The sequence below is a fragment of the Coniophora puteana genome (assembly GCF_000271625.1).
Source record: "Coniophora puteana RWD-64-598 SS2 unplaced genomic scaffold CONPUscaffold_8, whole genome shotgun sequence".
Classification (NCBI taxonomy): domain Eukaryota; kingdom Fungi; phylum Basidiomycota; class Agaricomycetes; order Boletales; family Coniophoraceae; genus Coniophora; species Coniophora puteana.
Window position 1 is genome coordinate 150,612 of NW_006913060.1, and position 14,132 is coordinate 164,743.

General features: G+C 51.9%; 7 protein-coding genes across 7 annotated transcripts; 3 read left to right on the plus strand and 4 right to left on the minus strand.

Moving 5' to 3' along the window:
• Positions 1–111: 111 nt before the first annotated feature.
• CONPUDRAFT_58549 (uncharacterized protein) lies at positions 112–626 on the plus strand (the record flags this gene model as incomplete). Its single annotated transcript, XM_007771573.1, has 3 exons — positions 112–145; positions 210–428; positions 484–626. Coding segments are annotated over 3 exons (396 nt in total), but the record flags the coding sequence as incomplete, so codon positions are not given.
• A 133-nt stretch (positions 627–759) lies between these two features.
• On the plus strand, positions 760–2,006 carry CONPUDRAFT_90887 (uncharacterized protein; the record flags this gene model as incomplete). Its single annotated transcript, XM_007771699.1, has 3 exons — positions 760–1,002; positions 1,068–1,174; positions 1,229–2,006. 3 exons carry the CDS (start codon positions 760–762, stop codon positions 2,004–2,006), a joined length of 1,128 nt encoding a protein of 375 aa, XP_007769889.1.
• A 724-nt stretch (positions 2,007–2,730) lies between these two features.
• Positions 2,731–3,332, minus strand: CONPUDRAFT_82897 (uncharacterized protein; the record flags this gene model as incomplete). The annotated part of the gene is made up of 2 exons (XM_007771700.1): positions 3,113–3,332; positions 2,731–3,041 (listed from the first exon to the last, which is right to left on the minus strand). Coding segments are annotated over exons 1-2 (185 nt in total), but the record flags the coding sequence as incomplete, so codon positions are not given.
• A 996-nt stretch (positions 3,333–4,328) lies between these two features.
• On the minus strand, positions 4,329–5,326 carry CONPUDRAFT_137844 (uncharacterized protein). The gene is made up of 3 exons (XM_007771701.1): positions 4,906–5,326; positions 4,760–4,848; positions 4,329–4,701 (listed from the first exon to the last, which is right to left on the minus strand). Exons 1-3 carry the CDS (start codon positions 5,086–5,088, stop codon positions 4,584–4,586), a joined length of 390 nt encoding a protein of 129 aa, XP_007769891.1. The 5' UTR covers positions 5,089–5,326; the 3' UTR covers positions 4,329–4,583.
• A 2,603-nt stretch (positions 5,327–7,929) lies between these two features.
• Positions 7,930–9,222, plus strand: CONPUDRAFT_73917 (uncharacterized protein; the record flags this gene model as incomplete). Its single annotated transcript, XM_007771623.1, has 6 exons — positions 7,930–7,989; positions 8,062–8,161; positions 8,215–8,364; positions 8,426–8,616; positions 8,672–8,802; positions 9,075–9,222. 6 exons carry the CDS (start codon positions 7,930–7,932, stop codon positions 9,220–9,222), a joined length of 780 nt encoding a protein of 259 aa, XP_007769813.1.
• A 717-nt stretch (positions 9,223–9,939) lies between these two features.
• Positions 9,940–11,431, minus strand: CONPUDRAFT_137845 (uncharacterized protein). Its single transcript, XM_007771702.1, has 5 exons — positions 10,845–11,431; positions 10,565–10,764; positions 10,432–10,515; positions 10,223–10,372; positions 9,940–10,150 (listed from the first exon to the last, which is right to left on the minus strand). Exons 3-4 carry the CDS (start codon positions 10,478–10,480, stop codon positions 10,224–10,226), a joined length of 198 nt encoding a protein of 65 aa, XP_007769892.1. The 5' UTR covers positions 10,481–10,515; positions 10,565–10,764; positions 10,845–11,431; the 3' UTR covers positions 9,940–10,150; position 10,223.
• A 1,144-nt stretch (positions 11,432–12,575) lies between these two features.
• On the minus strand, positions 12,576–14,064 carry CONPUDRAFT_58242 (WD40 repeat-like protein; the record flags this gene model as incomplete). The annotated part of the gene is made up of 3 exons (XM_007771552.1): positions 12,576–12,983; positions 13,044–13,653; positions 13,712–14,064. 3 exons carry the CDS (start codon positions 14,062–14,064, stop codon positions 12,576–12,578), a joined length of 1,371 nt encoding a protein of 456 aa, XP_007769742.1.
• Between the last annotated feature and the right edge of the window lie 68 nt (positions 14,065–14,132).

The window sequence follows — 14,132 nt, forward strand, 5'->3', positions numbered from 1 at the left end:
GCTGGCTCCGCTCCCCTTTCTCCATGACGCGGTAGGCCATGTCCAGGACGCAGTGAGTATCTCCGAGTCCATTGTCCGAAGGTGTGGGCTGACCGACCTGGACCAAGCAGCTTTGTGCAATACTGTATACAATGGTCTAGCATTGGTACGTGTCCGTTCAGTTATCACGAGCTTTCATATGTCTTATCTCCGTTTTCGCACCCCGTCAGCACTGGTGTACTACGACTACGCCCTTACGTTCCCGCTCGAGGTGAAGCACATCTGGCAGAGCAGATTCCGCTTCTCGACCATCCTCTACATCTGCTGCCGCTATGCCCTCATCGCCAACGTGATCTACCTTCTCGCCATCGCTGGGTTAATCGACGGTTGCAATGTGTGGTATAAAGTCGTTGGGTTTCTGAGCGTAGCCGGAAGGGCGTCTGTGCTGAGTGAGTACTCGTCTGCGGGGTGCCAAACTTCTGCTGATCATCTGGCGTCCTCCAGCTATCTTTACCGCGAGGACGTGGGCGGTCTGGGCGAGAAGCAAACCCATACTCGTTTCATTGGGCTCGATCGCGCTTGCTTGCGTGGCTATGGATCTGGTGAATACTTGGTTTCTTCACGTGCGAGCGGCACCTCACGTCTGAATTGTAGTGGCATGCATCCGAAGAAACATGTCCCGGAACACCACCGAGGATTAGCCCCACGTACGTCGTATTTGATTACAACAGTGTCCCAACATTTGACAAATGAACCATTATAGAGGTATGCTACCTTCCAATGAATCGTCTTGGTGCTGAATACATTATTCTCCTAGTCGACGAAGTACTTTCTGTCCTAGTCTGCGCCTTCGAGCTCATTGCAACCATTCTAACCGCCATACGTTGCATCATGGCCCTATGGTCACAGACGCACCGCGAGCGGCGTTTTACGAAAAACATCATGTTCTTCATGTTTCGTGAGGGTCTAGTATATTTCGGCCTCGTCTTTGGGTTTACGTGCGCCGCTGCGGTGCTCAACTTCGTATGTCTTAAAGGACTCCTTCCCTTAACATCACGATGGCTGATCGTTGTTCGCATCATTCGTAGGTTGTCAATGCGAAAATGTCCCACGAGCATCATCACCATTGGCATCCAGACTCCACACTGATAGTGAATCAGTTTCTGGGAAAGCTTCTGAACGCTTTCACTCTTCCGTGCGTCTATCTGTCCATCCCACTTCCATAATACCTCTGACATACTAAAAATAGACTCTCAAGCCTCCTTTCCGCTCGCCTCCTCCTCGACCTCCGCGAGTGGAACGAGCGCCAGCGCATCATGGTCTCGCAGGACGATCACGCGTGGCATTTCCCCTCGTCCGAGTACAACCTCAATGGTCCCTCCAAGGGTTCGGGAAAACAGCCCAGCAGCCGCCGTTCCCCCCGTTCTGGTGGCCTCGGGATCGAGTCTGCTCGTGTTCCTGGTTCCGCCAACTGTGCGAGCGGACGTTCTGCAGGATCCGCGAGGTCTGTCCGATACGGGGACTCGCTCGGGCCGTGGGAGGTTGCGAGGCGTGAAGATGTTGGCGGCGTTCGAGCGCCCGTGGGTGCGGAAAACATCGAGCTCGATGACTTGAGCGCTCGTGCTAGCAGCGCGTTTGAGGACGAGTTTGGTAAGGATCCGTTCGAGACGGTGCATAGACTCGACGACGCGCGGTGGATCGATCCGGAAACCATGATTTCGGATATCGTGGAGTACCAAAAAGATGACTCCCGTGATCAAGCGAGCAAGGAGGTCCAGGGGGCAGACATACCCGAGGTTACAGTTACGCACGTCGACGGGCCCGAGGTATTCGCGACTCGCAGGTGTGATAATGGAAGGCATTCTCCGGGTGGCCTTTCAGCTCTCTTGTCTGCTCTACAAGTGGGCTCGCGTGCATCCTCGCCGACAGGTAGCAGGCGCCGCCTTTCCCCCTCTCCCACACCTTCATCGAGGGAAGGCGAGGACGAAGACAGGTTCCGGGACGTTAGCATGGGGCAGGCAGTCTGACGCTCTGTGGTGTTTATTCTTAACATTATCAAGGGATCGTATTTATGGCCACGTATTACTCGGTGTGCAAGTAGATTAGCTTTCAAACACGCTCATTACTAGATCTTTCGTGAAATTGGCCGCGCGATACTTGCGAACCGAGTTCAGCCAACCGAAAGCTTTGAGTGCTGACAAATAGACCTTTTTTGGACATGAGCCCCTGTCTCACCGAGCGCCCTTGTTGGAGTTCTTGGGCGCTTCCCGCGCTGTGCCTGCGCGCTGCGCGCCATCACTCATGCCTTCGCCCATCCCACCTTACGACTCTCCCTCGTCTTTTTCCCAAAATACCCTATACAATTCCTCACTTTCATGAAGCATCAAATCCACTGTCACGCAGTACACATGGTCTCAACTTCTTCCGACAAGCAATTCCTCGAGTGCACTCGCGGACTTCAACCTCCTTTCGACCACCCAGAGCTCGTCGCACTGAACATCGATTCAACCGGGTTCTCCATCACAAACTATCTTATCCAAAACCATGTAAGCTCAAACCCCTTGATGTCCTACCAAAGTGAACTAATTATGGACTACAGAAACTAGTGGTCGTCGACGTTCAAGCTAGAAGTACAAATGGCTGTCGTGTTCTCAGTCTGGTAGAGTCCGAATTTTGTAGCCACAGCTACGACGACGCGGTTGGTCTACGCCATGATAGTCTTTGGCTGTTCATTCCTGACGTCGTTGTTAGTTGGAGTTATTCTGGTCTCGGAATTCTCTCCAGTTCTTCGACTTCAATAAGCGACAGTCCGCAAACCATTTACCCGAACCTCCGGCTCTTCTGCTAAGAATTCGCTAGTAACGACAGAGAAATCGCGGTCAACTAAGCGCTATACCAGCTATAGACAAGATTCCCCAGCCCTCCTGCTGTTCGTTATTCATATTGGTTCCAGCGTTGACGGGTAACTCGAATACTTTGGCCAACAATTCCACCCACGAAAGCCTCCTTGTTTTAGAGAGTTCAAGGACTCGAGGGAACGTCTTCGGGTTTTCCGATTCCAGGTACGTCCGTTTCAGCGATCTCGTTATAATGTTTGTCGGCGCCTTACTTACTTTCACCTCATGATCTATAGATGCATCCGTGGCAGTAGCTGGACGTCAATATTTCTACATCGCTAATCAGCTTCGCCTCGTCCGCCTCATCGTGACACATGTCTCTACCTCTATTTCTTGTTCAATACCGCCATAGAAATATCCGACACCTTAGCGACCAGCGGCAAATATTTTCAAGGGTCTCTAGAAACTTCCAAGGACATCTCCACTCTTTAAGGATATTCTCGCGTCGTCTCTAGGTATGAAATATAATTTTAATTTGACGCGAAAAGAACTAACCCAAAAGCTTCAACAGCCCTTATGCACATCTTCGTCGACTCAGCAGCGATACATAATTCGCTTTCTTTACGACGTTCCCTCCAACATCCCGCATTGCAGACCCGGCTTGCGTTTAAGATTCAAGCGACTCCACTCAAAATTCTCAGCGACCTCAGCTGCGCAGGTCGTGAATATGCTGGCTTGAAGAAGCCATGTTTCTCTCGTTTTCAATACGCGTCCGATGATATCGTGTCGATATTGAATCATCTTTGGTCAGTCTTCGTTAACCGACTCTTTCGCTATTGCTCAAATTCATTTCGTGCATCTATCAGGTACCAACATGTCTCTCAGCGCTCCATTACGCGAGCGTTAGATATTGGTACCTGCTAAAGTAAACGTGATAATGTAGGTATCTATAACGTTCCTACATAAGCATGGCCTCAACGTAATTCCAGGTTATCTGTATACTCAGCTCGGACAATAACCCCGGATAACGAGCGTGTTCGTTGACGAAGATATCTAGCACGTTCGGCGAGACGAGGAAGAATTGGTAGCTCAAGACGACGAACATACAGGCAATCGGCGTTCTTTTCCTCGCCGTGGCTGTTACCCTGGTCCTACTATCTCTCTGGTCCATTCACGACAGAAAGTAGATTACGAAATAGAATGAGATAGTTTATGAGCGAAAACGGGCTGTCACAAGCTTCGGTCCTCTCTATGCGTTTTATCTCGTCGCAAAACATTTAGTGCGGGGAGAAAAGCGTCAGGTTTCGTTATATTTACTCGTATCATCTACCTTTCACTGTATTCACCTGGCTCTTGCAATTGCATACCAGAAACTCAGGTTGAAAAGGACTTCATCATTTCGGGCTCGGGAAAGGAACGCGACGCGCGAGATATCATTGACCAACGAAAGTAACAGATGCACAGTAGGGCTTCAAAGTACGTATGAACGAGTGAAAGGAGTGGGTGTGATATAGCTGGGTATAGGGTGTGCGTATTCGAAATGTTCGGAGTGCAATAAAAGGCAGCGTAGAACCAATGACGCGTATCGTTGAGAATGTTTGGCGGGCAAGAAGGCAATCGGAGAGGAGGAGAGGGGGAGAGGAGAAGCGAAGAAGGACCATGTAATGACCGTCTGGTGGTGTATTCTGGTGTTTAAGAGTACGAGTCACAAGACAGAAGGCTAAGGTATGTATCGCCACACCAGCAAGCGAAGAAAGCGGCGATACTTTAGGCAACGTCGCCTTTACAACGGAAACTCAGCCGGCTGCTGATTTGAGCGTGGTCGTCGACTTCGTCCGCAGAGGCTTGTCGAGAGCTAAACAGTACGGTGGCAATTCTTTCCAGCCTGTTTAGTCCTGAAATGAGAATCATAAACTTCGTTTGCAGACGTAGACATTACCGACCAAAGAGGGAGTGATTTCGGGGGAGTCGTATATGATTCCAGCGCTTCCAGGTCATCCAGAAACTGCGGGTCTGCCCACCAATTCCTTTCCTTATGTACAAGATCAGTATAATGCGCCTGGGCCATAAGTAAAGCAAGGTCGCTTACGTAGATTTCCCGAACCCTGCCGCAGGTTCTCCTATGTTGGAACCAGGGCTCTAGAGCGAAGTCGGGGGTGTCAACGACATAACCGCAAAGGCCGCATTTAGCAGAGGATCTGGTCACATTGCTGCATAGAGGATCCTGTAGCAGTACTCCCTGCCTGTGTTTCTGTGAAAGAACAAGCGACATGTCGCTTGTTCTTTCACAGAAACGATTAAAGACCTGGGTTATAAATATCGCCGAATGGGTGCCGTTATCCGATCCCCTATGGCGTCGGCTAGACTGTTGTCACCTTCGAAACCACCCAAGACATAAGCAGTAATGGTTTTCGAGAAAGGCGACGAACCCCAGTCGGCGGACAGGTGGCTTGGCCCGTGGTCCCCGTGCGTCGCATCGGCCAAATACGCGGATGCGACCAACATGGAACGGGGCACAGGTTCCGGGTCGGGATTTACGTACGTACGGCACCCGCACACCGCAGCAAGTGGTCTCGATCTCGATAACTGGTGCCCCACCTGACAGACGCAACAAGCGGAACCTAACCGTCCGCGGGGTATCATAGATCGAGGTACCGAAGAAGGGCGACAAATGAACTGGCTCCCACCCTGGGAGTGGAGTCGTAGTAACGACTGAGGTCGAGACTCGGTCAGATGGTACGTTATTCACTTTAGGAGCAAATGAGTACCTGTTGTCCTGTGCATTACAATGTTCATGATGTGGATCTGAGATATGAAAGGAGTTCAGGGTCGCGCGTCTTCTCATCAAGCATGATTCGTTCGGGATCAAGTCCGCGATGAAAGTCCTGATCAGATCCACTGTGTTTCGCCACAAGAGAAGATAGGTAGTGAAGCCAGGTTACCAGGCCAGTGGCAAGCATGAAGAAGAGAGGACAAGAGAGCGAACGCGAGCGATAGGCAGGAGTGGCACTCGGAGTGCTGTAATTCAGCAATGATCGGATTCGATGATCGATGATCCCGTTATGGCAAAGCTGTCGCCACGGAAAATGCCGGCCATGCTCAGAGTTGATGCATGATGCGGGACTCCAAGACACTGACAGTCCGTTCACTATACCTGACGGTCATAAACACCACAAAAGGTATTAAGTAACTGGATAACCCTACTGTGCTAAAGGGATGCCGTTCGTCTGATTTACCAAAATCATCCTACAAAGCGCACTGCCTTCGATGACAATTCGATGAGTGAGAAAACCTTTCGTTGGTTTGAGCAAGGGATGCGGAGATTCGGTACGATGCAGCGCGCATCAAAGTGCCCCTCGAAACTTCTGTCATAATAAATGTGACGTATGTACATGTCAAGTATTTCAACTGCATCGCGCTTCCGTGGTATGGGCCCTTTCATATTATCAATAAAATTGCATCGGTGCATGCCCTGCGTTCGCGAAACCGCGTGCCTTCCGATAGACTGAATTGAATTTTGTTGGACATATCTCGCGAGCGGGAAACAGCCCAAAGAAGCCCCGTATCATTCAAGGGTCAAAGAGCTCTATCTGAGGATCTTTCCAGGCCTCGATGGTTGAACATACGCAGCCGATCGACGTGACTCGGCAGAGAAAGACGCTTTAAAGCGTCGGTGATCACCCAGACTCGTTCGACATTCTATAGCATTTCCCTCGCCAACGTCCATCAGATCTTTTCTGTCTTTCAGGACATCCGACGCGACATGTTCACTCAGCGCCAGCCCCCAAACACCCCCACCGGCACGGTCCCTCTTCCGAGGGAACAAGATTACGTCCTAGCCTTCGCGAAAATACTGGCGGAGAAGCTAGAAGCCCTGTTGAGATGATTGGATCGTGCTTAATGGCTACATACTATACACGCAAATCGCGAAGGCAAGTGGCTGTTTATCAAAAACTGTTCGCGATCTAAACCGTTGATACTATGCAGTCCTTTGCTCTGTCTCCTCCGGCCTTTCGGCTTCCTCTCTCCTGGTCTACGTCCTCTGTAGGAGAAATAAACATTGTAAGTAATTCCTCCTCATCATTGCCAACTCTAAATGCCATTTCTAGTAATTACCACGCTCATAGTACTGCCTTTCGCGCACCCCTGGTTCTTACCACGCAAATTACATTCGTTGCCCTCGTTTTGTTCATGCCACCCGGCCTACGTTTACCCCGCTTCTTCTGCACTCCTTATCAAATCTGGCTGCATTACTGTAACTTCTGAACCTTAAATAACACAAGACTCCGTTGATACCATCTTGCCGTGGTAGAAGTGAGCGCGCTCAATTTGGGACAAGAGCTGGTGTCAATCGTCTGCTTGCGGCGGCGCTGACTCGGACATATCTGTTCAGAGATCTAGACCGACGGCACGGAGTTAACTTTATATTTGTAAACCTTGGTTGCGGTCAATGAAGGGTATGAAAGGCACGACGACAGCTCTCACCGGCGTTAGCAGGGGAGAACCAGCTACTCTTAAGGAATAATGTATTGCGCGTACGTCTTGGGCCTCACTCATCGATCGGTACAGATCTATGCTCTCTTCTCCACAGGGTTAGGGACCCTGCTGTGAACTAGGGGATGATGGGTGTGGGCTGAACGAATCCGTTTGAAATTCAATGGTTAGCAAGTTATGGAAACATGTCATTCTCTCACTGCGCTCATCTTGACAACGGAGGCCTGTGCCTTGAAAGGATCTGACCGAAGCAAAAGAGATTGCTAAATTGGAATTTGAAATGTTTCATATGGGCGTTTCTGGTACCATGTAGGCTCGTGTGTAAAAAGTTGGGAGTCATCCAGTTGACGTGCCACTCCCTTGAATTCCCATCACAAAAAGAAGCGCAACATATCATCAACATTCCGATATGTCGCCCAATTTTGCGGAACTAGTCCAACATCGTGACATGTCGGGAATAACTAACTTCCGTGGAGGAGTTCTGGGAGCGCGAGGCGAATTGTTCGGGACAACTGACCGTCGGAAAAGTTAACCGACTCCGCGAGGAGCCGCGCCCAACGCGATCTGTCAAGTGGCATCGACAATGTTACCGGATTCTATTAGCCCGCTTCATGCAACCATGTTTAGAGATCGAGTAGATTTTCCGCTTCTTCAGTTAGATACTTGGTCTGAGACCACAGTGAGTTTGAGCTCTCACTCTGCACAACTAGTCTATCCGTTGCCCCTCTTCCGTCCGCCTTCGACTCGATAGACAACTATGGTTCCCATGTATATCAACGACCATACCGGCCATACCGTTCACTACTCAAACCTACCCGACACTCCTTGGGGTGGACACCGCGAACTACCTGGTATTCCTCTCATCCTCTTGCTTAGATGCCCACCTTTGACTTATGTTCCTCAGCCTTTGTTCCTCCGATTACCCCAAAGACGGCACACGCCATGCTACACGCTCGGAAAGCTATCAACTCCGAGCTTCCTAGCGTGCCCTCTCGTAGTCTACGGGTGGCCTCCAGCACTCTGACTCTCGAGGGCATTGAGGCATTGCGTGCCAGTAAGTCTTCCTCCCTTCACTCTGGAACGAGATATTCAGCGACGCTGGATACGCCTTTTAGGAGGTCACCTACGTAATCTGGAGCAACGTCGAATAGTCCTCCAGAGCGACCCGTATGTCGCCATCTTCGAGACAAAGCGCGTCCTCTGTAAAGGTTGCAAGAAGTGGTTAACTCTCAGCAAACGCAGGGATTACTATCCCGGCAACTGGACTCGCCACAAGGAGGGTTGCGAGAAAGTTAGGTGCCTCATGGTGCGTACAGTCTCCACTTTGATTGAGTCGGTATCGGTCTCACTCAGCCCCGTAGAACAAAGCGGATAAAAAGGTAGAAAGACGTCGATACACTGATAGTGGGGCTCCGGTGTCATTTCCTACTTATGATCGGAGCGGGTGGCTCGATCGCTTACTTAACAAAGAGTCTATACATCCGACTTCGCGGTATGTTTCTCCATGATTTATGTCAGCCTAGCGCTCATCGTCTGTGGCACAACAGCATCTGACTCTAGCGTACGAGGTCGTATCTGACTCACGACGATGCCGCATAAACACTAAGGCCTAGAGGATTATGTCGAATTATACCCTAGAGTCAGATACCTTATACGTTATTGTGTACCAACTTGCGCATGTATATAAGCTCCGGAGTCTCTTCAGCAGCACATAGCATACGTTTTACTAGTAGTTCCTGATGATATTTCTGCATAAGCACACAGATCCGCGCGAAGCATTAGGGACACGGAGATCTACACCGCAGCACTCGTTAGCTATGTTTCGGGCCCTAGAACCATGCCCGTTGTCCTGCTAAAAACGCCATCACGCCACCAAACCAAAGACAGAGCGCGAACAATTGATGAGCGCTAGTAAGCAACGAGTCACGTAGCCAAGATCTCGATCATGCGCTCATAAAACACGTCCTATTTGATGTGGTGGGGATGGGAGGCTCCCGGGAAAGGTCGTACGTCACATAAAGGTTTCTCTTCGTCTACTTGCTTCGCTGCTGTATTGTATTCCTCTCATTCCTCGAAGACGTAGTCCGTGAACCTCTTGTTCCCTCGGGATCTTTACCATTCTGTGTAGACAAGACATCACGGCCTTTAGAATCCGATGGCCAGGGGAGGAGGTCGGTCCTCCGCATCGACAATCTCCTAAACGAGTTTGATCTGAAACCTCTTTCTCGGTGACTGTTCTCTTAAATGGAGATTGCGCGCGGTGCTCACAAGTGGTCCTCAGGGTTTGACTAGCGGAAACAGTCAATCCAGTCAGATTAGACACTCGGCTTGTATACTGGTGAATCGCGCGCCGCTCAATCAAATTAGAGTCGCGTTGCTTTGCTACGACGTTGAGACCGGCTTACGCATGGGTACATGGGTTGCCCTTGTACGCTTGGTTCATACAGAACCACGAAGCGGGAAAGAATTCAGCATTCGTCATCGGAGCGGTCTGGGACCTTGCTACCCAAGCGTTGGAGTCCGTCCCTCACGTTTGGACCTTCCCATAGAAAAAAAACAAGCGAGGGATCTATCCGAGTCGGATCTAAGCCTACATACCTCCCAAATCCGTTCAAGGTCTTCCGTATAAACAAACCCCATATTATTATGTCTCTTGAGACCCGATACACTGGCAAGGGAACTCAGGGTACCCAGACAATCTGTCGCGGGTAAAATTTCCGGAAGTTTGCTGTTCGTATCCTGAGTAAGGCGTGAGCCTCCCGACCACCTGATCGCGAAGAGAAATCAACATCATCGCCAGTCGCCCAAAAGGGCGGTGGCATTTAATTCCGACAAAGCAACTGCGTAGAATGATACCAAATGCATACGCATGGGCGTTAAAAGATAGGGCATGCGCCGTTCCAATGGCTCACCTCAGGTTCTTTCATGCAGACAGTCAGGGCTCTCTTGGATACCAGTTCGGGGGAGATAGATGGCGTTTTGATCCAATAAGGCGCCCGCCGTGCGGATATCGCGAGCGTAGAAGCTCATGCTAACCGCGCTCACTCTTGTTGACGTCGCTGCTGGTACCGAACAAATCAGAATTCAATTGTGGGCCGAACCTCCGAGAGAACCGAGGAACCTGCATTTCCCAGGGGACGTGCGCGGGAACAAGGGGAGGATGCCGGCATGACTGGACTGGAACGGCGCGTCCCCGGGCCTCCTACTAAGGCAGGTAAACCCAGGTGAGTAGCGAGGCTTCGCCAGGGACTTGCCTCTGATTCCAACCAACCCATTCTTCACGTCCACCTCGTCCTACAAAAACGCCCTTCAGTGAGACCGTCGATCAACATGACAAACTACGAGTGGATTAGTTCCGGCGTCGAGGGTGTGACCCGCGAGTCCATCCCACGGGCCGTGAGTGGCGTCGACAACGAGTTGACCGGTACGCCCATGCGTCGTGTCGATGTTGTACCTTGTCGTTTACCATTACTTCCAGCAGACTTTTGGGCTCAAGGGGTTCTAGAAGGCGCTCACAGAGCCCCGTCCGCTCACCATCTCGACAGCCCTCCCATTCAACCAGTCCGCCCGCACCGTCACTCAGAAGCAGTAGGACGTGGAAAGCAAGTCACAAACCGCAAGCTCCCCAGAGTCATGAGTTCTCCTTACCCTCTCCCCACCTCACCTGCCTGGCGCCATTGGCCTCACGGCGGGCTCCCTTCTCTTCGGGCACTTCGTAAGCTCACCGCGCCTTCCTCACGGCCTTCCGACCGCTAACTAAACGTCTTTCAGGGCTGCTACCCAGCCAACGACCCTCCAGCGCCGGACATGAAAGACTTGTCCAGGATAAACCCTGCGTCATGGGCATCACGTCGTCAAGATCTCTTTGCGAAGGTTGCGCAAAGTGGATCCAGAAGGCGTGCGACCAATACGGCCAGTGGGGACCTGAATGCCAGGGACTATGCGAAGAACCTGACTTACGGAGGGTAGGTGACCTCTTCCATAACCTAAGACCAACGTGAACATCTCTGACACCGGGATTCTAGGAGATAGAAGAGTGGCGACGGAGCGTTGCCGTGAGCACCCAGTCGCCCTTGAGGGAGTCGTTGACTCTGCCACCGATTCAACCTCGTCCGATGACACCCGTAAGTTGCACGCTCTTCTTGTTCGTCGATGCTGTTGTTGATGACACCTGCATAGACGTACGATGCGCTCGCGAATTTTGCCCAAGGCTCGTTCGAAGACTCCCTGCTGTGGGGCAGCACCCCGTCTCCGGCCCTGCCCGCGGCGCCGGAGCCCAGCGACAAGAAAGACAGTGCGACGGAAGACAGCGGGACGGAAGACACATACGTCAACCAGTCGGACAGCGAGATTTCATCGATGCCACGCGCTCGTATTGATGTCCAAGATCTTCTCAACGACGAGCCTTTCGACCCATCCAAGTAGTGAGTTACACCGGTCGTTTCATGAATAGAGTTCGCTGACCTGTAGCTCTAGCATCCGCTCAGGAAAGCAATGAAGTTGTCTCGCCTCCAATATACCCGCCATGCAAATGGAACTGTTTTCCTTTGGTCGTGAGTTCGTCATCTTCGTTGTAAAGGGCACATAACTCACCCATACATCAAGGATGCTATGCTTGTCAGACTCAAAGACGCGTCGAGTAGAAGTCATCACCCATGCGTCCTCTCCCCTTTTCCTTGCCTTTCCTACCTCTCGAATGACTTGGACGTTGTACGAACTCGACAGGGCCGCCGTGCCACCCTGTACTTTCTGCTCGTTTTAATGAAGATCAAAGGGGACTTTGAGCGCCCTTGTTCGTTGCCTTCACTGACGGATTATGCCTCGGCATCACTAAGTCGCGACGCGCGGTGATCGTCTGTGATCGTCGACGACGACTGAATAAGATCGACGCGTTATAAGCCCCTTTCATCGGCTCATGGGGACTACCTACCGAATGCAGATTCAGGTTATGTTGGAGCAGAACTCTATTCGGTTTCAGCCCAGCCTTACTCCGAGAGATTCGGAATGTTGTTGTTCGAGGTCGACGCGAGTTCGACCTACTCAATGTAATGAGATTCTCGTCTACAGACAGACACAGCGTGCTCACTACTTTTAGATCGAGTGTCTGCGCAGGTGAATCAGACATATCAGCTTCCTCTCGCGGTGCTCTTGCTAACGGCCTCGTCTCGCCCATGGTGCTTGCTCGGCTGACTACGAACGAGGGCTAGCAGCGATGACGGCGGCTTCTGGGGGGATGTCTTGCTATGACTTCGCCTCGCCGGGATTTCACTGCCGTCCGACTCTCCAAACGCCAACGCCACCCTCCCCTGCAACAGCGACCACCTCCCCCCTCCAATCCACGCTCAGCACCTTATCGCCCGCCTCCCACATGCGCATCGACGCAAGAGCCACGCGCGTACTGCGCACATCCCAAAGCCTGACGACACCATCGTACGCGCCAGATATCAGTTGATTCTCGTTTCCTCCTCCTCCGTTGTCCGGGTTTCCTGGATGCGATGCGGCAGCGAGAGGAAGGGCGAGACATGATGGTGTGGCTGGGTGGGGCAGCGACAGTAGAGGTGCGGAGGCAGCGGAACGAAGGTCAAACAGGCTGACGTTGCGATCTGTAGATGCTGCGAAAGCGTTGTTCGTGCTGTGCATAGCGAGAGCCAGGAATGGCTTTTCTGGTGCCGTCTGAAATTGGCCACTGGTCAATATATGCACTCGACACTTACAAGACGGAAGGAAACCCACGATTGTATGCGTACACAGCCCATTCTCGACATCCCATGTCCTCACCGTTGCGTCAAATCCAACTGACGCCGCTTTCTCGTTTGATCCAGGCAGGAATGCAGCCGCCGAAACACGGTTCGTGTGCGACTTGAGCACCGCCGTCGGGACCTTGCGTACGACCTTCTCCTCTTCACCAGACTTGGCGAGCTTGCGGCGTTTCTTGCGCTCTCCATCCGGCGCATCGTCCGGGACCTCATCTGATGGGGGTATGCGCGTGTCCCACACGCCGATCAGTGTGTCCCAGGACGAGGTCAGGACGGTAGAGCCATCCTGCGAAACGGTGACATGGGATACGGGCGCTGTGTGAAGATGGAGAGAGGCGAGGGTTTTGGTTGTGGTAGGTTTTGGAGAGTTCGGGGAGAGAGAAAGGGTAGAGAGACGGGCGGTGAGATCGTGCGAAGACGTCAAAATCGTGTAAGTCTGCTCTTCGTCACTCGATGTTGATTGCAAAGGGACGACGTGGAGAGAAGTGATAGGGGCAGGATGTATGCGCGCGGTATGTTTCGCAGTCTGGAAGTGGGCGTAGTCGAATACGCGGATGTGGCCGTCATACGAGGCCGTGGCGAAGTGTCTGGTTATGTTATCACGTTATTCACATCCTGTTTCTCCACAGTCAGACGGAGACGTACCCTGGTACAGCACACGTTACTCCAGCCTCCCAGTCCTCCGACTTCCTCTCCGCAGCCTTGGTAGGCGGAAGCACACTCTCGACATACTCCACCTCGAGCGTCTCTTCTGGACCCACGCCCCTTTCTACCATCCATTCTTGCAGCGTCCCCCGCAGGATCTCCCCTTGAACGAGGAAATCGAATGGTACGGGCGAAGGAAGAGACAACGCCCGATTGACGAGTTGAGAGAGGTGATAACGCCGCCAGGCGAGCGGGACCATAAACTTTTGCGAGGGCAGAACATACTGCGTTTTGGTAGTGAAGATGACAGGATGTGTCGGCCCCGCAGGCGGCGCTGTTGATGTAGACGCCATTGTCGAATGGAGTGACCGGAAGGAGAGGAAATGTCGAATGGCCTAAAAGCTGAATGGGGCCGAAAAGT